Genomic DNA, 27848 nt, shown 5'->3' on the forward strand with positions numbered 1-27848 from the left:
TCTTCATGTACATGAACTCTAATCACTTTTCAAGAAGGCCTCTACTGTGTGCCCTCAGTTTGAAAACCTCTACCATGCGCCCTCAGCTTGAAGACCTTTTCCGTGTGCCCCCACATTTTAAAGACCTCTATTGTGTGCCCTCAGCTTGAAGAACCCTAGCGTCACCCCCACACTCTACTGAGTTTCCCCTGAGTTTAAAGACCTCACCCGGCATACTTGAACAACAGCTTGATGTAGAATTGTTACCCTGATGGTTGTTCTGGGGTCTGCACTTCTTCTTTTTCTTCGTTATATTCTTAGGTGGTTCATATGTTTCATCCAACCAACGCCATACTATTAGTATATTTTACATACTCCACTTCACTAACAGAATTTTATGAAATGTGAGAACCAGGAAGTTGACTGTAGACGGTTTTTCCCTTACAGAGTGAAGTCAGTTTAAAAAAAACACATGGTTTAACAGGTTTACATCAGGCTACCTTTATAGTCATCTGAAATACTGTTCATACTTTATAAAAAAAAATAAACAAGGAAGATAAACCAGTCCATCAGGTGTATCACAGAAAAAGAGCCATCCAGGAAAAAGACTTGATCAATAGTGGAGATTTTTAGTGGCAAGTTGACAAAAGACTTTGTTTGTTTAATAACGCTTAGAATCGTACAGGTAAGAGTTTTACATTTCATATTAAAATAATGTAAATTATCAGATTGAGGTTTATTACAGGGTTTAAGTATACATCCTAAACAAAATGTTTTGACAATGGGAATACAAAAGTAAAATAAAGACTTCTTGGATTATGAGTATAATATTATTTGTTATTGTATATACACTGTTTCCTAAATGTATTTGTATATTCTCTCCCTTCAAATTTAAAGAGGTCATTGTAATGTAAGGATAAAGCAAATTAAATATGTGTATAACGTTTTTTATTTATTATGCAGAAGAGGCCATGCTTAGACCAAAGGTCTCTTTTGTGGATGAGTCCTGCATTTGTACATGTACTAGACAGTACAAAGTATGAGGAAAACAACCCCTAAAAAAGCTAAACATGAACAAGAATCATTCACATTCTCCATGGAAATATTCCTCTAACATCAATTTGAATTGGCCTAGAGGCACCAACTCATTCAATTTCAACTGATCTTGGAAATTATTCCAAATGTGAGGTGCAGAAAAAACATGACCTACTTTTTAATATAGAGACCAATGATGTGTACTAAAACAATCATCTGTAATTAAATAAATTGAGAGGTTTAAAAACAGTGGTAGAAGCATTCATATATACAGTATTGCCATAACCAACTACCAAGGTGTATTGATGAATTCATGTGCTGCTGTACTACAAAAAGAGGGACAATTTTGTGAGAATGGACATAATATTCCATTGGGAAGAATATTGACAACTTTCCTGGGGGGGAAATTACACTTTCCTACAAAAACACATTATGTCAAATATAAAAACAAACCGTAGTCATTTATTGTCCTTTATAGTTGGATACCTCTGAGCATGAGCATCACCATATGTAATTGTTTTTTTCTCAAGACTTTGAGATATATTGAAAACAATACATTGCTCTGCAAATGTATTGTTTATTTCAGGCCATGAAAAGTATTGGGACAACTGGCCCAACATGTGTTTTTGGTTAGGTGTGTTTGGTCAAAACATTTGAGCAGGTATAGTCTTTAGTGTAAGCTTTGGGTTTGCCTTTAAAGTCTACTATTGGTGCCTGTCAACATGAGGACCAAAAAAATGTCAATACATTTTAAGGAAACTAATTTTAATACTGGGAAAATCTGTTTGCTGGAATGTAATATTTCTGTGGTATATAGTAACAGTAACATTGACTGCAAGCTGTTGTTTTGTTTGGTTCTGTTTATTCTTTTCTATATTCCTACAGATATGGCCTTACACAAGACAATGTTTTACATAACTGTCCTCTTCATATTATGCGCTTGTCAGGGAAAACATGATTGCTTGCAAACTCCAACTGAAAGAAAGGTAAGGGGCCAGAAAAGATTTATAATAACAAACTTTCCAAAACTCTTCATCAGATTTCTTAATCACACTACATGGGGATTTTCTTTTTTACTTTAGAGGGAGAATTTCATTTTTTTTTGGAATTCCAGAAAACACAAACACAGATAATGCGAAATTTCTGGTAAAGGATTTCATGCAAATCACCATATACTGTAGCTACTGCCAGACTGTTAAAATAATTGCCTTTCACAAAACGCATTGGCCCTCATTTATCAAAAGTACGTACACCAAATTTCCAGCGTACACCTGGCGTACACCCAAAACCACGGTGTCTTTGAGATTTATCAATATGGACGTTGGCGTACGGCACTCTCAAATCCTACGCCAGCTCAGGAGGTGGTGTACGCACGTTTTGAGTTAGTGCGGAAATGCGCAGAAAAAAAAATCCTAACGCACTGACAAACTAAAAGATATGATATATTATGACCCACTGTAAAAAAAACAACAACATAATTACAAACTTCAGTGTTTATTTTTGTGCAACATGGACTTCAGGGTTTCATTTGTGTGACTTTACCAAAGCATTTGACTTATATGTATTCCTTCAGATGCGAGCCTGTGCGCTTTACATGACGTTTCAGGGTTAGGCCCGGCAGTTGCGCATGGACTGGGTTCAGTAATAAAAGGCTTACCAAAATATAATTACCAAAATATAATTCAGACTGACAAAATAATAAAAATGACATTCTTCTTCTTTTAAATAATAATAGAAATAATAATAATAACGACATTCTTCTTCTAAATAACAATAAACGTCATTAATAATAAATATCATGAAATAATAAGACGAATATTACAAATTGTCATGCAATTATTAATGTGAATGAATGGTACTCCACATCACATCATCATCTTTTATTCCGCTTTTTAAACTGCCAAATGAAACAATTTTATTTCTTTCTACCTCCCTGGTGATCGTCTCAATCTCCACGTCAGATAAGTTTCTCTTTTTTGCCGTCTTCCGTGTGTCCATGGCGTAAAATGAGGGCGTGGGGGAAGCGGAGACTTGAATATATAGAGGCGTGTTATTCTAATGACGATCGTTTTCAGCCGCGGCAATTATAAAGGGAAGGTATTGCGTACACCTGGATTTTAAAGGTACGCACAGCTTCATAAATCAGGCGGTGAGAGGAGTGTAAGCAAAATCTTACGCCAACATATACGCCCGTTTCTACGCAAGAATGATAAATGAAGGCCATTGAATTGGAACATGGACTTGTGTGGCCAAGGGTCCAGGACCGATCATTACAAAGTTTGAGCATTAGAAGGGCAACTATTCTGCAACTACAAAATGACACCCTGTGTAATAGTACGATTTCACAACACTATTTAAAACATTTTTATGGAACATAAAGGACTTCATACTAAAAATGATCCCACACTGGCACTTAAGAAAACCCCTAATATCATGGACAAAGAATATTTAGTAGATATGGAAACTAAAAAACCCACACCTAGACAGGTATGAATAGAGGAGGCTTACTCAGGCTCACTGCATGTCCCAAAAAATGAGAAAAGTACTGATAGGATTCAGAATGCGCTCGAATCATCATTCAATTAACATCCACATTTATCTCACTGAATCTCCAGGAGGACAGGGCAATATGAAATGTAATCAAAGCCTGCTGCATGACTTGTTGGTAACCAAGATAAGGAAATATTAAACCAGTTTTTAATTTTACAGCACCTTCCCCTTTTTCCGTTGAGTGACTTTCGGCACTTGCCAGGCCATTGAAAATAAGAGTTTGTTCTTAATGATTTGCCTAGTTAAATAAATAATAATAATAAATAACATGAATGACCTTCAGCATGCACTGGGACGGTTTGCAGCCGAGTGTGAAGCGGTGGGGATGAGAATCAGTACCTCCAAATCCGAGGCCATGGTCCTCAGTCGGAAAAGGGTGGCTTGCCCACTTCAGGTTGGTGGAGTGTCCCTGCCTCAAGTGGAGGAGTTTAAGGATCTAGGGGTCTTGTTCACGAGTGAGGGAAGGATGGAACGGGAGATTGACAGACGGATCGCTGCAGCTTCTGCAGTAATGCAGTCGATGTATCGGTCTGTCGTGGTGAAGAAAGAGCTGAGCCGCAAGGCGAAGCTCTCGATTTACCAGTCAATCTACGTTCCTACTCTCACCTATGGTCATGAGCTTTGGGTCATGACCGAAAGGACAAGATCCCGGATACAGGTGGCCGAAATGAGCTTTCTCCGCAGGGTGGCCGGGCGATCCCTTAGAGATAGGGTGAGAAGCTCGGTCACCTGGGAGGAGCTCAGAGTAGAGCCGCTGCTCCTCCACATCGAGAGGGGTCAGCTGAGGTGGCTTGGGCATCTTTTTCGGATGCCTCCGGAACGCCTTCCTGGGAAGGTGTTCCGGTCCCGTCCCACCGGGAGGAGACCCCGGGGAAGACCTAGGACACGCTGGAGGGACTATGTCTCCCGGCTGGCCTGGGAACGCCTCGGTGTCCCCCCGGAAGAGCTAGAGGAAGTGTCTGGGGAGAGGGAAGTCTGGGCATCCCTGCTTAGACCCGGACTGCCCCCGCGACCCGGATAAGCGGAAGAAGATGGATGGATGGAACATGAATGAAGAAATAACCAACTTTTTCTTATAACCCTGTTTCCAAAACATTTGGGACACTACATACAGTTGTGCTTAAATGTTTGCATACCCTTGGAGAATTGGTAATACAGTGAGGGGAAAAAATATTTGATCCCCTGCTGATGTTTGCCCACTGACTATCAGTCTATAATTTTATTGGTAGGTTTATTTGAACAGTGAGAGACAGAATAACAACAAAATAATCCAGAAAAACATGTCAAACATTTTGTAAATTGATTTGCATTTTAATGAGTGAAATAAGTATTTGATCCCCTCTCAATCAAAAAGATTTCTAGCTCCCAGGTGTCTTTTATACAGGTAACGAGCTGAGATTAGGAGCACACTCTTAAAGGGAGTGCTCCTACAGTAATCTCAGCTTGTTACCTGTATAAAAGACACCTGTCCACAGAAGCAAATCAATCAATCAGATTCCAAACTCTCCACCATGGCCAAGACCAAAGAGCTGTCCAAGGATGTCAGGGACAAGATTGTAGACCTACAAAAGGCTGGAATAGGCTACAAGACCATCGCCAAGCAGCTTGGTGAGAAGGTGACAACAGTTGGTGCGATTATTCGCAAATGGAAGAAACACAAAATAACTGTCAATCTCCCTCGGCCTGAGGCTCCATGCAAGATCTCACCTTGTGGAGTTGCAATGATCATGAGAACAGTGAGGAATCAGCCCAGAACTACATGGGAGGATCTTGTCAATGATCTCAAGGCAGCTGGGACCATAGTCACCAAGAAAACAATTGCTAACACACTACGCCGTGAAGGACTGAAATCCTGCAGCACCCGCAAGGTCCCCCTGCTCGAGAAAGCACATGTACAGGCCCGTCTGAAGTTTGCCAATGAGCATCTGGATGATTCAGAGGAGAATTGGGTGAAAGTGTGATCAGATGAGACCAAAATCGAGCTCTTTGGCATCAACTCAACTCGCTGTGTTTGGAGGAGGAGGAATGCTGCCTATGACTCCAAGAACACCATCCCCACCGTTAAACATTGAGGTGGAAACATTATGCTTTGGGGGTGTTATTCTGCTAAGGGGACAGAACAACTTCACTGCATCCAAGGGACGATGGACAGGGCCATGTACCGTCAAATCTTGGGTGAGAACCTCATTCCCTCAGCCAGGGCATTGAAAATGGGTCGTAGATGGGTATTCCAGCATGACAATGACCCAAAACACACGGCCAAGGCAACAAAGGAGTGCCTCAAGAAGAAGCACATTAAGGTTCTGGAGTTGCCAAGCCAGTCTCCAGACCTAAATCCCATAGAAAATCTGTGGAGGGAGCTGAAGGTTCGAGTTGCCAAACGTCAGCCTCGAAACATTAATGACAATGGTGAGAAGATCTACAAAGAGGAGTGGGACAAAATCCCTCCTGAGGTGTGTGCAAACCTGGCGTGCAACTACAAGAAACGTCTGACCTCTGTGATTGCCAACAAGGGTTTTGCCACCAAATACTAAGTCATGTTTTTCAGAGGGGTCGAATACTTATTTCACTCATTAAAATGCAAATCAATTTATATCATTTTTGACATGCGTTTTTTTAAAATTATAGACTGATAATTTCTTTGTTAGTGGGCAAATGTACAAAATTAGCAGGGGATCAAATAGTTTTTTCCCTCACTGTACATGTACCATTTGTAGCAAAACACGTCTTTTATTTCTTAGGGGATTCACATTCAACTGTAGGTCATAAAAGAATGGCACAATCATAAAACAAAACATGGCAACAAAGAAAAAAAATTACTGACCACTGTTCAAAAGTCTGCATACCCTTAGTTCTTAATACTGTGTTTGCCCCAGTGTGGAGTCTTTTGTAATAGTTGTCTATGAGGCACCACATTTTTGCAGGTGGTGTAGCTGCCTATTCGTCTTGGCAAAAAACCTCCTGGTCTTGCAAAGTCTTTGGTCGTCTTGCATAAACCACACATTTGAGATCTCTCCGGAGTGGCTCAATGATTTTAAGGTCAGGAGACTGTGATTGCCACTTCAGAACCTTTACCTTTTTCTGCTGTAACCACTGGAGGGTCAACAGGGCCTTGTGCTTAGGATCATTGTTGTGCTGGAAAGTCCAAGAGTTTCCCATGTGCAGCTTTCGTGCTGAAGAATGCAAATTGTCTGTCAGTATTTTTTGATAACATGCTGCATTCATCAATTTTCATCAAGATTCCCTGTGCCTTTAGAGCTCACACACCCCCAAAACATGCCAGCCAACGTTCCCTTGATTGAGTCTGCCTTTGGGCCAGTGCAAGCTGGCAGTGTACTTATCAACCTCCACAGCAAAAAAAACCATCAAATTGTGAAGATACCTGATGCCCCTTCTACACCACCACTTCCATTAGATTGCTGCAGGCTTCTGTCTTCTCAGTGTGTCTACATCCTTATTCATCAAGAGCAGCTCCACGACAAAGAAGGCTGGTACAAGGGAACATAGCAGCAGCACTGAATGGCATCAGCTTAGGAAAAGGAGAATAACAACCTCATGTTTCCCAGGGGTTTGCCATAAACCAGGGGAGACATCCACTGACCACCTAGCAGAATGGATGTTCAAGGGATCTGTTATGCAGACCATGGAGATAGAATAGTTTTTTTCCCATGCAGCTTTGTAGTCCAAGATGCCCCATGGTTAAGATTGTCTCCAGATGGCATCATATTTGACCCATGTGTGAGGTCCCACTTTGGTGTCTTGGAGGCTAAGTGGGCAAGTATACACAGTTATATGGACTGACCTTACCTGAAAATACAGAATGGAAAACTGAAGTTGAAGAGAACATGCCTACTTACTGGCCTTTTTACTAGCAGAAAAGTATGTCTCACAACTGAATGTATCCCCCTGCTTGGGTGCTAGTTCAGTTGTTACAAATTAATATTAAGAATTAGTATTTGTTTGAAGTTGTTACATTTTAGCACCTGTAGAAACTCCGTTTTCCAAACATATATTAGTGATCCCATGAAGAATAAACAAATATGGATTGTATGAAGAATGTATTTAAATGTGTATCATTTCAACAGTCCAACAAATAACAGTTCATATTTATTAATGTATATCTTCTGTATATCTTCATGCTGTTGAATCTTTCATCTTTCGGTTCTTACTAAAACTAATTTTCTTATTAAGGCCAATACAAGATCTACACAAACAACTGATGTGTTGCAGTGTTACTGATACAATTGATCCACAAATTATACATTTCATATTTTGACATTTGTGAAGTTCACCTGATTTTGTGGTAGGCACAAAATCAGATAATATCCAATAAACATTTAATTACATGTAGCTATTACTTAATGCAGTTGGGAGCCTCCCTGGATAATCATTGAACTTGGGAGGCATGTTGGCTTGGATCTTGTCCTTGGGGATCCATATCCATACTGACCCAAGCAGGAAGTACAGGAAGTTGGCCCAAGAGATGATTATCTGGCTCACTTTTGACTGGTGAATTTCCCACATCCTTCTGTTTCAAACCCAGCGAACAAGAAAAACTAATTGATTGGTGGGAGTGACTAAACAAAAAGAAAACCATTTTAATACAATATATTCCCCTTGCATTGGGTTAGGTCCTTAACACAAAGTGAAGAATAATAGATTTTAAAACAAGGAAAAATAACAGTATGATAGAAATTGCATATAAAGTACTGCTTTTTGTCAAGGAACATCTCAGACGTGTTTGCACTGGTGACCTAACTTGGTGTCTGCTCATAGGCGGTACATCTACAGTGGATATAAAAAGTCTACACACCCCTGTTAAAATGCCAGGTTTTTGTGATATGAAAGAATGAGACAAAGATAAATCATGTCAAATAAATCATGAAAATATTCCACTTTTAATGTGAACTATAATGTGAACAATTCAATTGAAAAACAAACAAATCTTCAAGGGGGAAAAATTAAAAATAAAAACCTTTCAATAACCTGGTTGCATAAGTGTGCACACCCTCTTATAACTGGGGATGTGGCTGTGTTCAGAATTAACCAATCACATTCAAACTCATGTTAAATAAAAGTCATTACACACCTGCCATCATTTAAAGTGACTAATTAATCACAAATAAAGTTCAACTGTTCTAGTAGGATTTTCCTGACATTTTCTTAGTTGCATCTCAGAGCAAAATCCATGGTCCGCAGAGAGCTTCCAAAGCATCAGAGGGATCTCATTGTTGAAAGATATCAGTCACGAGAAGGGTACAAAATTATTTCCAAAGCATTAGTTATACCATGGAACACAGTGAAGACAGTCATCATTAAGTGGTTGAAAATATGGCACAACAGAGACATTACCAAGAACTAGACATCCCTCCAAAATTGATGAAAATACGAGGGGAAAACTGGTCAGGGAGGCTTCCAAGAGGCCTACAGCAACATTAAAGGAACTGCAGGAATTTCTGGCAAGTATTGGCTGTGTGCTACATGTGACAACAATCTCCCGTATTCTTCATATGAATGGGCTATGGGGTAGGGTGGCAAAATGGAAGCCTTTTCTTACAAAGAAAACATCCAAGCCCGGCTGAAGTTTGCAAAAACAAAGTCCCCCAAAAGCACGCGAGAAAATGTGTTATAGTCTGATGAAACCTAGGTTGAAATGTTTGGCCATAATTCTGTAAAGTATGTTTAGCGAAAGAACAACACTGTACATCAACCAAAGAACACCTTACCCACAGTAAAGCATGGTGGTGGCAGCATCATGCTTTGGGGCTGTTTTTCTTCAGCTGGAACCAGGGCCTTAGTCAGGGTGGAGGGAATTATGAACAGTTCCAAATACTAGGCAGTTTTGGCACAAAACCTTCAGGTGTCTGTTAGAAAGCTGAAGAGGAAGTTCACCTTTCAGCACAACAATGTCCCGAAGCACACATCCAAGTACACAAAAGCATGGCAAATTGAACATCTGTGGGGTGATCTGAAATATTGCCACGTCAAGATGTGCCATGCTAATAGACCTCTACCCAAAAAGACGGAGTGCTGTAATAAAATCAAAAAGGTGCTTCAACAAAGTATTAGTTTAAGGGTGTGCACACTTATGCAACCAGGTAGAGTTTAAAATTGTTTTCCTCCTCAAAGATTACAGTTTGTTTTTCAATTGAATTGTTCACGTTATAGGTCACATTAAATGTGGAAAAAATTCAGACATGATTTCTGTCTCATTTTTTTACATCACAATAACCTGGCATTTTAACAGGGATGTGTAGACTTTATATCCACTGGAATTCTTTATAAATTCACAATGCTGTTTGAAATCTAGGCACCTCCTTAAATAATCTACACTAAGGTATGTAAAACATGCTTAGTGTAGATGCATTTCATAATTAAATGAAATAATGAAAGTGAAGTGAATACAGTGAAGGTGAGTACAGATTTGTTCAAGAAATGTCCCACAGAAATCATCCTAGAATCTTGAAATAACATTCCAAGTACAGAAAAGGCAACATTGTGACACATTCCCTACTGCAAAAAGTGCCATTTACGAGTAGCTTATTCTGTCTTCAGTGTCACGTTCAGTAGTAGGTTGCAGGACACAGGCACAGAGGTTTTCCAAAAACAATTCTTTAAATAATCAAACTCAATAAAAACAAGGATTTGGACAGGAACGTAGCAATGACAGAGATAAAACACAAGGGCAGGAGGAACTTGAATAGGGCCTTAACAAGGGTTTAACCAGGCACAGGTGAAATCAATTACAATGATGATACTAAACTGAACATAGAAACAGGAAAACTAGAACTAAAAGACACAGGACATAGAACTGCAACGACCGGCTGTTACACTCAAGTGCTTATTCTGTAACAGATGTTATCCTCAACATGCATTACAGTTGTATATGTTCCTTTCAAAACATTGGTGGTTATTCTTCTGGAGCAATTATTGAATGTAAACATTAAATTTACACAAAACGCAGGTATTGTGTAACAACAGTTTCCTCAATTTCCTGTTTAACTATCGTGTGAATTGTGAGGAATATTATTTTGTGTGTCAAAACACCAACTTCATTTATGAATGTATTTCTTCTGTTTAAATGTATATTTTCAAGCAATCACCCCTGGATACATCGGAGGTTCTTTCTAGAGAAAAGAGAGATGGTGAGCAAACTTGAACCTTTTTATTTTCTCTTTACAAATCCACACTATATTGGTGCCCATTATGTTCAAACAAATACATTTTACAAAAATCTACTGAAAGTAATCTGAGCAGAAGCAATACATAAACTATCTAACAATAAATAGGAGCATAGTTGTTTTTATGTAGTTTTCTGTTAATACTCTACAAGAATTGTCCTGGAAACTTACGATCTATTGAATTAAATTTTTTCCACAGAGAGAGCAGCCATCTTTGAAGAAATTGCTACAATTAAGATAGAAATAATTGATATTCCAGATGACATAATAGAGCTAATAAAGGAAACATTGAGTACACTGACCTACCCCTACTCTTTCCTCAATGTGGTTAATGTAACAGCTGCAAACATTTCTACTGGTAAGAGCTATGCATTGTTTAATTTATTTGTTTATAAGATGTTATAAAAACTGTTCAGGGCCTACAAGGCTCATGTGTAAGTGGTGGATGATACTGTAATAAACCTTGAACCACCAACAGGTGGAGCAGTTACTGAATTTGCACAGAGTAACATGAACACTGCCACCAGTAACATGAACACTGCCACCAGTAACATGAACACTGCCACCAGTAACATGAACACTGCTACCAGTAACATGAACACTGCCACCAGTAACATGAACACTGCTACCAGTAACATGAACACTGCTACCAGTAACATGAACACTGCCACCAGTAACATGAACACTGCCACCAGTAACATGAACACTGCTACCAGTAACATGAACACTGCTACCAGTAACATGAACACTGCTACCAGTAACATGAACACTGCCACCAGTAACATGAACTCTGCTACCAGTAACATGAACACTGCTACCAGTAACATGAACACTGCCACCAGTAACATGAACACTGCCACCAGTAACATGAACACTGCTACCAGTAACATGAACACTGCTACCAGTAACATGAACACTGCCACCAGTAACATGAACACTGCCACCACGTCTTGTAAACCGGATGGTCTATTGGTCAGAGACTTGGAAACACCAGACACTACACAGATACACCAAAACAATTGTTTTATTTAAAATATACATTCATAAGACAGTGTGGGTTTGCAGGCATAGCAGCCTGCTAAATTCCTACAGTCTATGATACCCCATCTGTGTCGAAGCAACACCAGCACCAAATTCCAGATGGAGGAACAAAGTGAAAATAAACAATATAAAGTGACAAACTGTACACAGTAGGGAAAGCACTTCAGTCCACAAAACACAAAGTGAAAGTAGGAGTTGCACAACAAAGCTTCCACCACACAAAGCATTGACCACATGTAGCTTCGGTCACACGTTGCTTTTGAATGCACAGATCTTTGACCGCTTATAACTTCAACTGCACAAAGCTTCGACCACACAAAGGTGTTACTACGGAAGCCCAAATGAGTTCTGATATTTTTCTTTTAAGTCTGAGCCTAGGATGCATTGTGCAAATACAGGTGTTGACAAGTAAATATTTGATAACTCATGAGGGGACAATCCTGTAGGTGTGGTAGAAGTTACACAGCACAAACAACCTATGCAGCCTACTAACATCAGCTCACCCTTACCGCAATCTAGGGCTCAGCACATTACATAGTCACGGTCTTAGGGGCGTACAAACATTTGCTTATCAAAGCACATATTTTCTTTAAAAAAAACCTGTGGTGCAGTGATTAACCAGTTTCCTACATGTATGGCCTATCAACAACACAGTAAACAGTCCCTGGATCGGTACATATGGGTAGAAAATGTGTACACAATGTGCCACTGACTACAGAATTGTTCAGCCTAGTCTTGCACCACTCAATGGAACGAACATTTAATAAAAAAATATATATGTAGTTCTTATATATAAGGGGAAATATTCCGGCAACTGTTTCAGTGCTGTCTAGTTAAAACAAAATCATGATTAAAATACAGATTGCTGCTTATCACAATTGCACACAAATATTTCGAGGACTACAAATATGTAACCAACTGGGTCAATCGGTTCATAAGTAAAACAGTATATTTATTTAGCCTTAGCCAACATGCTAACACTGCATAGAGATTTTAAATGTTCTTACATTTCCTCATTTTTATAAGATTTGTTACATATTCATTCATTATATTGTTTTCAACATGCTAATAGGGTCAACATCACAAATAGGGTTCATGGCCATAATACTTTTTTGGACAAAGTTTCAAGCATTTGTAATTTGTCCATCAGAGGGAGAAAGTAGTAAGGAGTTTCATTTTGTAAGTTGACTCCCCAGACAGTCATGTCCATGGGTGTGGCACAGTGTTTTTGCTTGGGGAAGGAGTTAGGATAGCCAGGCAAAGTGCAGTAATCAGGGCAGGTATGGATGAAATGGTAAAGCTGAATTCTTGCCCCATTCCGACCCTGGGTGGAAGCAATTTATCAGTACCCAACTGCAGCAAACCTGATTCTTGTTATCGACACATTCCATTCTGTTGACGCACCTTCCACAGATGATATCAAGGCAAGATAATATAGGAGCACTGCTGTGACAGACTGGTAGGATAGCTTAGAGTACATCTATACCAGTTCAGTGAACTCCAGAATTCGTTTTAAACGCTATAATGATCAGTCTGTGTTCCCTGAGTTTTTAGTGATGTTGTCCCTTTTAAAATAATTTGTTTCTTTTTTGTGTTTTATATTATCCAAGCGATAAATATTTATCGCTTGGATATATTATTGATTCGTGTTGTGTAGTCTTTTTTGTGTTAAAAGTAGCACTCACATTACTTTACACAATTGTGAAGTGTCACATTTAATTTCATAAAACACAGAAACAAAACAAAAATAACTGAAGCAAGTTGGGTTATTTAAGAAAAAGCTGGTGCCAAAATGGTTGATATGTTTTGTCATGTCCTTATATTTACAGTATGCTACCCAAACAGCACATGCGTATGTGGGGAGCAGTATGGTTGGCCATGCGACAAGTGTCTCTCTTATGGGTCCTGTGACAAGATCTCTAAGAACATGTGTGGATGTATCAATTCAATTCCTAGTGATGGACAGTTCTGTCAGACAATCACAAGTAATAATTTCCTCACCACTTCTAATATGTTACTTTACTCCAATGTTAATGCAATTCTTGAAACTAATGTCTCACCTTATCTCCTTTCAAATAGATATCACAGCATGTCCATCTCCCACACCAGGTATGAAATTCTTAGTGAAGTGCTATGGAACAACATTGTTTTTCTATAATAATTACAGTTTTACAAAGAGCCACTTGCAACATAATACATTTACAATTTTGCCATTTAGCAGATGCTCTTATACATGGTTACTTACAATATGTAATTCTGAAGATTGCTAGGTATCACAGTTGCGTTACTTAACATTCTTATCAATAAAGAAGACGTTTGTGATGTCTTATTTAGGTCACACTTTATTTGAACATCTGAGGTAAAAGTTTAATGATCGTGTTTAACAATATTTACTCACCAAAAATGATCGATAGACAAGTGTATCCTAAAATGCAGAATATCTACTGGTCAAGAAAACGTGCACCGTCTTCTGTTGTCAAACTGAAAAGGTTCACCTTCTCGCTCTACTGAAATCATCACAATTATGCAATATTTTCTCCTCAAAAGAACAATTAACAAAGCCTGGCAACCATGCCCAGCTTGCACACTTCTTTGCCTTTGCCACAACTACCTGACAAACACACGTTTTCAGAAGTTGAAAATGAAAAAGAGCAACTATAATGTAACAGGATGAGACACAGGGAGCAGGCACAATGTCAATGTAAGGGGTCCTAGAGGATAGTTATTAACAAGAAGTAGGGAGAAAAACCACAAAACAAAAAAAAATGGTGGCGGGGAACAGAAACCTGGCATTGTTCACCACAAGTAGACTTAGCTGCTGTTGCTGATCATTTTCAGAAATTTCCACTCAGACACATCTTGTAAATGATTGAGTCAAATCTCTGCATTCAAGAGGCTCAAAACGGCATTTTTTCATGGGAAATGAATGTTGATCTTGATAGGTCATGTTTAATATTTATTTGGTGCTACCAGAGTATCTGGAACAAATATCTATTTATTCTTTAATTTTGCAATGGGAGTGCGTTTGGAGTTACACTTCTGTAGGTAAAGTCATGTTTTATTGTATCACAGTACCAGCACCTGAACTGTTCAATTTCAATTGCTTCGCAATACCTGTGAGGTTCTGTTTTGGTCCATCTTGTTCTTGCTATTGTCCTTCAGTGTAGCCTGTTCTCTTTGGTTTTGGTTTCTCTTTGGTTTTGGTCCTTGTAGCTTGTCCTTCTGTCATTATTGTTTTCACCTGTGTTAACCCCCTATTTAGCCTGCCCAGTCTGTTGTGTGTGCGAGTGTGTTTCTGCGTGTGTGTTTCTGCCTGCATGCCTGCATTGTTCCTGCCATTTTGTAATTTTTTTCTGCCTGTCCACCTTTTGTTATTAAACTCGTCGTTGTCTGTTAGCACTGTGCTTGGCATCCTGGTCCTCAAAATATTACAATACCCTCCATTAAGACCAGTTCAAAAATATTTTAATTTAATTAATTCACTGTTTACTTAAATTGTAATTAAAATACAAATATCAATATTCCAATTACACAAACGTATAAATTGTTTTCCCTTTCCACTGGGCCACCAGCTAAATTGTTCACACCAGACTTTGGACAAAACATGTTTTCACATTTTAATTAGAGATTCACATTCTAATATTTCCTAATGCTTTAGTTTCAGAAACAATACTGTACTTAAATTTTACTATGGACCTCACCTTTGACCCTGCCTTCAATGACGTAAATAAGGAAATGTTCAAAGAAATTAATCAGACTGTAAGTATACTAGATTCACTTATCCTTATCACATTGCCCATGAGTTATAGGAAGTGTTGCAATATTAAAATTTTACTATTCACCAACACTTAAGTTTTACTATCATGAGGTTTCAATTCATGTCCTTATTCATTTTCAACTCTTTTGTTTCATACAGATCAGAGACGTATATCAGAGAGACATGAAAGGGTTCATATCATCAACGTTAAATGGCTTTTTGTGAGTTTTTCCCAAATGTTATATAGTGAATATATATTTTCGTGCCTTACTTTCATATTATTGATATAAATTAACATATTGGAAAACTCAATATCACCATTCTATTATGGCGCTTTTCCACTGCATAGTACCGGCTCACCTTTTTTGCTTTTCCACTGGCCAAAAGTTGGGATAGTACCTGGTACCAGATACTTCTTTTTGTACCTGCTTCGTCAAGGTTCCAAGCGAGCTGAGGCGATACCAAAAGGTGACGTGATAACACACAAGAGTCCCAGGAGTCCTTGCATTGAAATTGGTAAATGTAATCTCAGTGCCAAGGCACAGGACCAGACACGTAATTTGAGCCATCATATTTCCCCAAAACTCCTCTTGGTTTGGACCTATGTACTGGCGTTGAAATCAACTCGTTATCCCCGTGAGAGACCTACAAATATGCGCTGATTTTGTAGCCTACAGAAGGACCTTGTCTTTTTCCTCCTGGATTTATCTGGCATACATTGCAATGGTCAAAATAATAATGTCGAGCCAAACAGAAGCAGCCTACCAATCTTTCTAACTATTTTTGCAGTCTGCAATGTATTAAGACCAAAGTTACTGCTCACGCGTGCTTCCTCGCTACTGGTATAAACTAGGGGTGGGCGATACTGGGAATTTTGGTATCGATCCGATACCAAGTAAATACAGGGCTAGTATCGCCGATACCGATACCTTCTACTTGTAACGTCACGATCATTGAATAATTTTGTGATTTTGCCTTTAGTTAGTTGATTATGATTATGATAAAACACAGGACAAAGATTTAGGCAAATTTAAATGTTTTTATGTACTAACTAGAACAATATAAAACAATGTAACGGTATAAAAATAATATAACAAAATATAAGTCGACAACTCAACCAAAAATGCCTTCCATTACACATAAATCCGTGAAAAACAAAGTCAGTTATGCAAAATAAGTAAACATAAGCCACAATGTACAAATATGAATATAAAAATATAAACAATTGGTGATTCCTTTAAATTCTAACCAAATGTTGTCAGCACTGTGCTTTCCTGAGAAACTACTGGTTTCTAGCACATATGTTTGCATTTGCCAGTCTTCATCAATAATATGGCAAGTGACAGTTAAATAAGCCTCTGTGGCTCTTGATGTCCACATATCAGTGGTCAATACAGCACTGTTAGCAGCATCTAGAATTATTTTTACTTTTGAGCGACACTCTTCATACAATGAAGGTATTTTCTCTCCCATGAAAAAACTCTGACTTGGAATCCTGTAGCGGGAGTCAAGCGTTTTTATCACACCTTTAAAACCCTCATGTTCAACCACCGAGAGGGGTTGTAGATCCTTCACGATCATCTCAGCAATGCTCTTTGTGATCTCCAAGGCTCTTTGTGAATTATCTAGGTGAAATAACAAAACGATTAAGATAATAAGTCTGTAACTGTAATCTGCATGTAGCTTAAATAGGAATACAAATGTTCCACAATTTAACACAAAGGGTTATTATATTCAGCCATATTCATATTTCAGGTTTGAGGTATATATCTTAGTTCCAGTGAAACAATTAAGATTTTTTTTCAATTGGCTGAATTTATGATAGTAACTATCAGTCTGCTAAAATCGCCTCTCTGATCACTGTGAACAACATTACTTAATGGAGATTACCTGCATACTGCAGATCTTTTGGCTGAAAAGCCTCTGCCAGAGACCTCTGTCTCTGTGTCGGGGGTCTGGTTTGGGGTTCTCCCCCCTCCTCCTCCTTCCTCAACTTTGTTTGAAGCTCGGAGTTCTCTCCCGGGTGAACTTTAATATGTTTGTGCAAATTGGTGGTGCTACCACAGTGGCGAATAATCTTTTTGCACACATCACATGTGGCAGAGTCTGTATCAGCTGGAGTATAAAAACTCCACACAGCGTTTCTCTTTCTTTCCGCCATCATGACGGGCTTCTGCTTCTCTCACTGCTCTGACTCTCCACTCTCCGCCTCCGGTAGAGCAGGGAGGGGGAGGGGCAGAGAGAGAGAGAGAGAGAGAGAGGTGCATTGTTTGCACACTGCGCACAGAGACTTGGAGAGACGCTGTGCTCGCATAAACTCGGAGAGAAAAGTAACAAAAGTATCGATCCCATCACGACAGTATCGATCCGATACCAATACTCATCTTGGTATCGATACTATCAATATTTAGATCGATACGCCCAGCCCTAGTATAAACGCTGCGCCTTGTTTACAGTAGGCTACTATTGAATCAGTCCGTGTGGTATTATAGCCGGCGATTATTTATACCTTTTAATCGAGATGGAGGGGTTATGTAGGTTGTTTTAAATGTGTTGGTGTTGATGTAAGGTGTATACACTTACATCCTAACAGAATATTGCAGTTGTGTCATCTTTTATACTGCAGGGCGATAATTCTACATTTTCACAGTTTTTCAAACAGGGTCTGTGACCATGTTGTCCAGATTTAGTTTACATTTGACTTGCCACTATCTGTTCAAAGCTTGTCAATTGAAAATAAAATGTATGTAGTTCATTCAATAGAGTTGTCTGTTCACTGGGGTTTACGTTAGCCAGCAAATGCTGTCTTTTCGCTGGTATCAGAAGTACGTGTCTCCATCAATGTTCCCGTGTCGCGTTGGAAAACTGCAGTTTTCCAGTGGGCAGGGTTGGGTAGGTTACTTTTTAAATGTCATTTGTTGCTGTTACAAGTTACCTGTTCACATTTGTAATCAGTAACATAACTTTTTGATTACTCAAACTCAGTCACGTAATCTGATTACTCTGAATTTCTTTTATATTACTTTCATATAAAGAGGCATTAGAAAACAATCGTGAACATCCGCACACAAATACGTTTTACTAGCGCGAACGTAACCTGCAATTATTAGGGCTACCAGCGAAGGATTTTCAAAACATAAATGAAAGAAATAAACTGTGACTATACACCTGCACTCAAACCAATGAACGCAATTGTCAGATGCAAAGGAGGCAGAATCACATGAACAGAGTTGGTGATTTTCAAATGCCATCATCCTTTGGCAGAGTGCTTCCCAACAATGCTTTTCTCTTCAAATATCTGTGATAAATTCCATATAAGGTTTTATCTTGAAGGCAGCCGTGTAACAGCTATATAACAAATATTTGCTTAATCTTCTAAACAATTACTGTCTGAGTTGTTCAGTGCAACCTTTCCTGGCATTGTTTGGTGCATTTGTCAAATAAAAATAGAAAAAAACATGTAACCTATCATTGTTCTCAAAAAGATGCGTTGATAGTAGATAATTGAATCACATTTTATATTGGTCGGCTAATATTATCATAGATATACTGTACTCTGTTTTCACCAGCCACCCAACCAACCAAAATTAAACTAGCGCTTCATGTGTCACTAATCTGCGCGCCCACCTTTGCTTGCAGGATGATCACACACAACTGAGGCACGCAATTTATATTTAAATAAAAAAATGTTAAAAACAAAATCAAGTATGCAACGTGTCGTAATTATTTCTCGCACCTAATCTTTTTCAATTGAAGTAATCCAAAGATCTATTTTTTTCAAAAGTATCTGTAATCTGATTACAATATTTTAGTTGGTAATGTAATGGATTACAGTTACTGATTTTCTGTAATCCTTTACATGTAACTGATTAATTGTAATCCGTTACTCCCCAACTCTGTGGGTGGGTACAGGGTACTATCTGCAGTGGAAAACCAACTGAGGCAAGCCATGTAGAGTAGAGTCGAGCCGTTACCATGAACATTTATTTTCCAATATCTCAAAGTTATAAGTACTCAGTGTATTGTGCCAATCCCAGTTAATTTGAACGATTATTGTGTTGTAACTGCCGTTTTCTGTTGTATATTGCACATCAATAGGAAGGGAAGTGTTATTGCATATTATACTGTCAAGACAACCATTGTCAGCAATTTGGATATTGCAAATGCAAAAGCCGATATTGTCAAACAACTGGGACAGAAATATAAAATAAGTAAGTACTTGTTTAGATCAGTATTTGATGGATTATTCTGAAGACAAAAAGTTTAATATTACTTAAAATCAATTTAGATCAATAAATACAGCAATACTTGTACATGTCAAATGATTTTAGGAGTTGTAAACATTTGCGTTTGTTTTGTGCTTCAAATGCATTGTTACAACAATTAGGTTTTTATTGGCCTCCCAGAAGTTGTAGCAATTTAAATGACTCTTGTAGCATCAAGTTAAATACCATAGTTTTGGTTTGAGCCTTAGCTTTCACTTCCTGGGTGACTGGAAAGTCCCAGGGCAATGCAAATTCTCAGGCATCCTTTAAGAATTAATAGAAAATATTAAAATGTGAAGGTGCAGGCAAAAGTCTGTAATTCAGTTGAGTGTAACTGTTTAATGATGTACTGTATGTGATTTAAAGTTATGAAAATATATTTTTTAAATCCCATGTAATTTACCTCCAGGTTTTACCTGCTTAAATGATCCAGTATTTGGCAATGGACAAGTTAATGATATAGTTGCAGCTGACTGCAAATCAAATGAAGTGGGTGAAAAGATTGCTATCTGTCTAGAAAATGGAACGTTTTCAATTTTGGAGGATACCTGTGTCTTACAAAACATTCAAACACTATTTAAGGAATCTCAGGTAATATGTTCACAAAAAGTATATTTAAATATATTTTTTAAATAAATGTATATTTTTTTTGTTATTACAGACATTTCCATGATCTTTTGTTTAAACAGACTTTAAATGGGACAGATCTTCCATCTTTTTTGGAAAGACTCAGCAATAATACTCGTAACCTCACAGAGGGAATAGTTCAATCTCCGCCAAGTATTTCAGCTATTGTTGATATTCTGGCAAATGTTGCAAATGTGTCCCAAAGTACCACTATAAACAGATTTTTGATGAAGGTATGTTGACTTAAACAGTATCAGTTTATATAATTTTTAAATGTAACCTTTAACTACATTCTAATACAAATGTGAAGGGGAAATATGTAAAAGCTTTCACTGATAATATCAGAAAATGTTATAATGTTTCACTGGAAAGGATTTTGTTTGCATAAAAACAGTGCATCCTAAAATGTATGCAGAATTTTCTATTCAAACTTCAAAAGTCACACCAGTAACATCTTAACATTTCCTGGATATTCTACCCAAATTACATAATTTTAGACTAAGACTAAAACAACACAATGTGCCCTCTAAATTGCCATTAAATATATTTAAGACATATTTTACATATTTCTTACAGTTTATAAAAGCTGATCGTCCTAAAGTGAAACTCATTTTCAACTTACAGGTGCAAGGAAGTTTTATAATGGACATTTCAGTAGATATTTGGTTTCTCTTGTCAATTTCCATGTACATTTGTGCTCATAAGATTGCATACCTTGGAAGAAATAGTGGAATTTTGTCATTGATTAAGAAAATATGACCATGCACAAAAACTGTATTTTATTTAAGGATAGTGATCACATGAAGCCATTTACTATCACATAGTTGTTTGGCTCCTTTTTAAATCATAATGATAACAGAAATCACCCAATTGGCCCTAATTAAAAGTTTACATACCCTTGAATGTTTGGCCTTGTTACAGACACACAAGGTGACACACACAGGTGAAAATGGCAATTAAAGGTGAATTTCCCACACCTGTAGCTTTTTAAATTGCATTTAGTGTCTGTGTATAAATAGTCAATCAGAAGAATTGTACAGGATATAAAGAAAAACCCAGAGGTAACCTCAGGAGAAATACAGGCTGCTCTGGAAAAAGATGGTGTGGTTGTTTCAAAGAGCACAATACAACGAAACTTGAACAAAAATGAACTGCATGGTCGAGTTGCCAGAAAGAAGCCTTTACTGCACCAATGCCACAAAAAGCCTGGTTACAATATGCCTGACAACACCTTGACCTCACAGCTTCTGGCACACTGTAATTTGGAGTGACGAGATCAAAATAGAGCTTCATGGTCACAACCATAAGCGCTATGTTTGGAGAGGGGTCAATAAGGCCTATAGAGAACAGAATACCATCCCCACTGTGAAGCATGATGGTGGCTCACTGATGTTTTGGGGATGGGGGGTGAGCTCTAAAGGCACTGGGAATCTTGTGAAAATTGATGGCAAGATGAATGCAGCATGTTATCAGAAAATACTAGCAGACAATTTGCATTCTTCTGCACGAAAGCTGTGCATGGGACGCTCTTGGACTTCCCAGCATGACAGTGACCCTAAGCACAAGGCCAAATTGACCCTCCAGTGGTAACTGCAGAAAAAGGTGAAGGTTCCGGAGTGGCCATCACAGTCTCCTGACTTTAATATCATAGAGCCACTGGGGAGATCTCAAACATGCGGTTCATGCAAGACGACAAAGACTTTGCATGACCTGGAGGCATTTTGCCAAGACAAATGGGCAGCTAAACCACCTGCAAGAATTCGGAGCCTCATGGACAACTATTACAAAAAGACTGCATGCTGTCATTGATGCTAAAGTGGGCAATACACAGTATTAAGAACTAAGGGTATACAGGGGTCAGTTCATTATTTTTGTTTGTTGACATATTTTGTTTTATGATTGTGGCATTCTGTTATGACCTACAGTTGAATGTGAATCCCATAAGAAAGAAAAGACATGTTTTGCCTGCTCACTCATGTTTTCTTTACAAAAGGTACATATATTACCAATTCTCCAAAGATATGCAAACTTTTGATCACAACTGTATAGTGATGTTGAATATTCATAAAATATCCTTTATAAAACTACATTCACCTAGATAGATTAGGGAGAGCTGTTTTGATTGTGATCAGTTGTTACTGCAATTTACCCATATTCCACATGTATAAATTCTGCATAAAGCCCCTTTAAGTAATTTTTCGCATAGAACATATTTTTAATTAGGATTTCAATTATTATTTGAAACATCTCCTTTACTGAGATTCTACTAATCCTGTAACAAACTTTTATCTGCTTTTAGAATTTTCTGGAAACGACAGACGTTCTAACTTCAAATGGGGCAAGAAACTCCTGGAATGTTTTAAATGCCAATTTTTCAAAAAAATCGAATGCAAAATTGCTGGGAAGCATTGAAAACATTTCAAATTTCCTGACCAATGACTCCTTTGAAATAGAAACACAGCTCATTATTTTAAACAAAACCACATTCAACAGTTTTCTAAATAATGGATTTAATTTGAACTCATCGGTTCAGATAGACATATCGACATTGAATTCTTCCTTCAATTCAATCACCACCATTGCATTTGCCTCCATGAATAATGTTTTACCCATCAGAAAAAGCAGTCTGGACGACAACATCAGCTCTATCAATGGAGAAGTAGTGCTGGTCAAATCAAATACCACAATCAATAACGTGACTTTCCGTTTTGATGTACTGAACAAGACCCTCGGTAATCCTCAGTGTGTCTTTTGGAACTTCACCCATTTTGACGGCCTTGGAGGATGGGATGATACAGGATGTCAACTGCAGTCTAATGGGAATGGCATGGTCACCTGTAACTGTAACCATATTACCTCCTTCTCCATTTTGATGTCACCAGACGCTCCAGATAATCCAGTTCTCTCTTACATTACATTCATTGGCGTAGGCATATCGATGGGTAGTTTAGTCTTATGTCTAATCATTGAGGCTATAGTCTGGAATGCAGTGACCAGAAACAACACCTCCTACATTCGTCACGTTGCCATTGTGAACATTGCTGTGTCTCTCCTGATTGCTGACATGTGGTTCATTATTGGTGCCTCTATTTCAGAACGAGACCCACTACCTGCCAGTCCATGTAATGCAGCTACATTTTTCATCCACTTTTTCTACCTTGCTCTTTTCTTCTGGATGTTGATCACAGGACTTCTGCTGCTCTACCGGACATTCATGTTTTTTTCACAAATGTCAAAATCAAGCATGCTGGCTATAGGTTACACAGTGGGCTACGTAGCACCGTTTATCATTGCTGTTATTACTGTGGCCGCTACAGCGCCAGGAAGTGCCTACATTAGGGAAGGTGGTCCATGCTGGCTCAACTGGTACCAGTCCAAGGCCCTACTTGGCTTTGTAATCCCAGCCCTGATCATAGTGGCCATCAACTTTGTGATCCTGATTGTGGTTCTGTACAAAATGCTGAGGAGAGGTGTGGGAGACATCATTCATCCGGATGAAATAAATACTTTGGTTATCATCACCTACTGCCTTGCTATTCTGACTCCCATCTTTGGCCTTACTTGGGGACTGGGAGTGGGAATCATGGTTGATCCAACAAATAAGGGAATCCATATTGTGTTTGCCCTCTTCAACTCATTGCAGGTAAATACATTTATATATTTATGTTGTAAATTTTAATAGTTACAGTGCCTTCAGAAAGTAATCAGACCCCTTTACTTTCGACATTTTGTGTTACAGATTTAATTCATAACAGATTTTTCTTTTTTTATTAACATGAATCTACACACAATTTCATAAGATGACAAAGCAAAAACCTGTTTTTAGAAATGTTAGCCAATTTATTAAAAATAAATAACTTAAATCTCAAGGATGTAATTATACCAAATCTTTATTGAGTACTTTGTATAGGTGCTTTTGGCAGCTATAACATCTTACATTTTTCTTGGGTATGCCTCTATGGGCTTTGCACACCTGGATTGGTGTAGTTTCTCGTATTCGTTTTTATAGATCCCCTCAAGTGCGAGCAGATTTTATGGGGTGTCAGTGAACTGCCATCTTCAGGTGTCTACATAGACATTCAGTGGGGTTCAAGTTCAAGGACCTTTACAGACCTGAAGTCACTACAGTGTTGTCTTGGCTGTGTGGTTTGGGTTTTTTGACGTCCTGAAAAAAAAGAACTCTTCACTCCAGGCAGAGGTTTTCTGTATTTTGCTGTCCTACCCTCAATCCTGACCCGAGGATGATGTCCCCACCACCATGGTTCACTGTAGGGATGGTATTAGCCAGGTAATGAGCAGTAACTTGTTTACACCAGACGTAGTGCTTGGCATTCAGGCATAATAGTTTGACTTTGGACTCATCAGACCAGATCATATTTTTCCTCACGCTCTCAGTATTCTACTCCGTTAGTGTAGCTATTGGCTTATTGGTCACCCCTTCCTGCCCGGTAACTTAGTTTGGCAGGACCGACAGGTCTAAAAAGAGTCTTGGTGGTTCCTAACTTCTTCCTGTACATAATGTTCTTTGCCTCAACACAATTCTATCTTGGAGGTTTGATTTTTGATCTGGCATGCACTGCAAAGTGGGACGTTATCTAAACAGGTGTGTGCCTTCCTTGTTCAATCTATTCAATTTACCACAGGCTGGGTTCAAATCAAGTTCTAATGACATCACAAGGACATGAGATATTCCATTTTTTAAAACTGAAAATGTGCTTTTGCTTTGTCATTATGGGGTATTGTGTGTATTGGGGTATTTTTTTTAAATCTAATATATAGCATATTAATTCTACAAAACAACAATGTGGAGAAAGTGAAGGTTTTGGAATACTTTCTAAAGGCACATGATAATTGTTTCTTAAATAACATTCTAATTACCAACATATTTTGTACCACAAAGGGTTTCTTGATTTTGGTGTTTGGAACACTTTTAGACAAAAAGGTATGTGAACCCACACACAAGCCATTACATTATTTTTATTATTTTTGTTTTTCACCAGTAAGTAACTATTGAATTGTGCTTGTAGGTTCAAGAAGCCCTTAAAATAACATTCCCTTTAATGAATGTGTCATCCAACCAAACAATGGTCAGTATTTATAAGTGTACTGTAAACTAAATACACAAAATGGGCATGTAAAATAATATATAGGATTTCATGCAAGATTTTATAGAGTATTGTTTTTAACATTCAGTAATTAATGTAACAATGTATATTACATTCTAATTTCAGAGCCCAAGTAGTGATGCATCATCAACCATTGGACTAGAAACATTTAAGACATGAGGAAGAAGAAATTCAGATGTTTTCAATTTTTCTGTGCAATCAGATTTTCCCATTAGAGTAAGTTCTAAAGAATAGGATTTTTTTAATAACAAATAAAAAATGTCTCTGCAACAGGTAGATGTAGCTTTATCCCCAGCAAGAATTTGTTTTTCCATGTGCCATGCTGAACTCTGAGGTTACGTAATATACAGTTATGTTCTGAAATAATTGGACACTGACACAAGTTTTGTTATTTGGTCCATTTACCAAAATATATTCAAGTTACAGCTGAATATGAAATGAATGTGCTTAAAGTGCAGTCTCTCACCTTTAATTTGGGGGTATTCACATCCAAATTGGAGTAAGAGTTTTGGAATTACAGCTCTTTATGTAGCCCCCTCTGTTTCAATGGATCAAAAGTAATTGGATGATTGACTCAAAAGCTATTTTGTGGACAGCTGTGTGCTGTTCCTTCATTTTTTCATCAATTAAGCAGTTAAAAGGCCTGAAATTGATTCCAGGTGTGGCATTTGCATTTGGGAGCAGTTTCTATGAACCCAGAACATGCAGTCAAAGGAGCTCTCAACAAAAAACAAAAAAACTCACTGGTGCCCTTTGAAACACAAAAAGGCCTGGACATCCACAGAAGACAACAATGGTGGATGATTGTAGGATCCTTTCCATGGTAAAGAAAAAACCCTTCACAACATCCAGCCAAATGAAGAACACTCTCCAGGAGGTAGGCATATCATTAGCCAAGTCTACCATAAAGAGAAGACTTCACGAGAGCAAATACAGAGGGTTCACCACAACGTGCAAACCATTCATAAGCCTCAAGAATAGAAAAGCCAGATAAAACCAAAAAACATTGAAAAAAAGCCAGCCCGGTTTTGGAACAGCATTCTTTGGACAGAAGAAATTAAGATCAACCTGTACCAGAATGATGGGAAGAAAAAAGTATGGCTTCCAATGGCACGGGGTCACTCATGTTTATTGATGATGTGACGGAAGACAGAAGCAGACGGATAAATTCTGAAGTGTATAGGGATATATTGCCTGCTCAGGTTCAGCCAAATTTAGCAAAGTTGACTGGACGGCGCTTCACTTTACAGATGGACAATGACCCAAAACATACTGCGAAAGCAACCCAGGAGTTTTTTAAGGCAAAGATGTGGAATATTCTTCATTGGCCGAGTCAATCACCTGATCTCAACCTGATCGAGCATGCATTTCACTTGCTGAAAGACCCACAAACAAACAACTGAAGACAGCTGCAGTAAAGGCCTGGCAAGTCATCACAAAGGAGATGTCCGTGTATTCCAGACTTCAAGCAGTCATTGCCTGCAAAGGATTCTCCACAAAATGAACGTTTTATTTATGTTGTGTTAATTCATCCAATTACATTTGAGCCCCTGAATTAAGGGTACTTTGTGAATGAAAATGGTTGAAATTCTTAAACGTTTCATATGAAACGATTACGTATCATACATATACGATACGATTGTTCAACCCCTTGAATTAAAGCTGAAAGTCTATTAAAGCTGATCAGCTATTGGTGCTTCCATCACAAGCAAAAACAAAACCTTTGGACTTGTTATATTACGCCATGTACTCATACATTCTAAAGTCATATAATGTCACCCATTATCTGGTTAAGAAGGCATAGTGAAAAGAGTTGCATTCATTCATTTTCAATAATTTTATGCTCATAGGCTGTACATCTACAGTGGATATAAAAAGTCTACACACCCCTGTTAGAATGCCAGGTTCTTGGGATGTAAAAGAATGAGACAAAGATAAATCCTGTCAGAACATTTTCCACCTTTAATGTGACCTATAACGAGAAAAATTTAATGTAAAAAACTAACAGAAATCTTTGAGGGGGAAAATAAATAAAAAGATCATAAAGACCTATTATATCCACTGTATAAATGTACTATACTGCTACTATACCAATGCTACATAGTCCCCCAATTTTATGATACAAAGGTTTTTGTAAAGATTAACATTATGTATAATAAAGCAGACTTGTTTAGTGCAAGTAAGGTTTAATTAATGTAATCTTTCTATAGAAACATTTTCTTTTAGTCTAGATTTGGACACAGCTGTCCAATATTAAATGCAGCTCCAGCATTGATAAAATGTTGAT

At 38.1% G+C, this 27848-nt stretch overlaps 1 protein-coding gene across 2 annotated transcripts; it reads left to right on the forward strand.

Moving 5' to 3' along the window:
* The first annotated feature begins 506 nt into the window (after positions 1-506).
* On the forward strand, positions 507-26323 carry LOC105025104 (adhesion G-protein coupled receptor F1). 2 transcript variants are annotated; one of them, XM_020046324.2, is made up of 15 exons: positions 522-664; positions 1900-2000; positions 10661-10709; positions 10945-11103; positions 13616-13771; positions 13866-13895; positions 15445-15545; positions 15703-15764; positions 19642-19754; positions 20218-20399; positions 20498-20668; positions 22735-24078; positions 25336-25377; positions 25463-25522; positions 25667-26323. In XM_020046324.2, the coding sequence occupies exons 2-15, from the start codon at positions 1902-1904 to the stop codon at positions 25718-25720; spliced, it is 2622 nt and encodes an 873-aa protein (XP_019901883.2). In that variant the 5' UTR covers positions 522-664; positions 1900-1901; the 3' UTR covers positions 25721-26323. The 2 variants fall into 2 exon arrangements, with proteins under 2 accessions (XP_028975562.2, XP_019901883.2); XM_029119729.2 differs by lacking the exons at positions 19642-19754; positions 20218-20399; positions 20498-20668; ... (2 more) ...; positions 25463-25522; positions 25667-26323 and adding an exon at positions 15982-16062 and having other exon boundaries at positions 507-664.
* Positions 26324-27848: the final 1525 nt, after the last annotated feature.

The sequence above is a fragment of the Esox lucius genome, chromosome 5 (assembly GCF_011004845.1).
Source record: "Esox lucius isolate fEsoLuc1 chromosome 5, fEsoLuc1.pri, whole genome shotgun sequence".
NCBI lineage: Eukaryota > Metazoa > Chordata > Actinopteri > Esociformes > Esocidae > Esox > Esox lucius.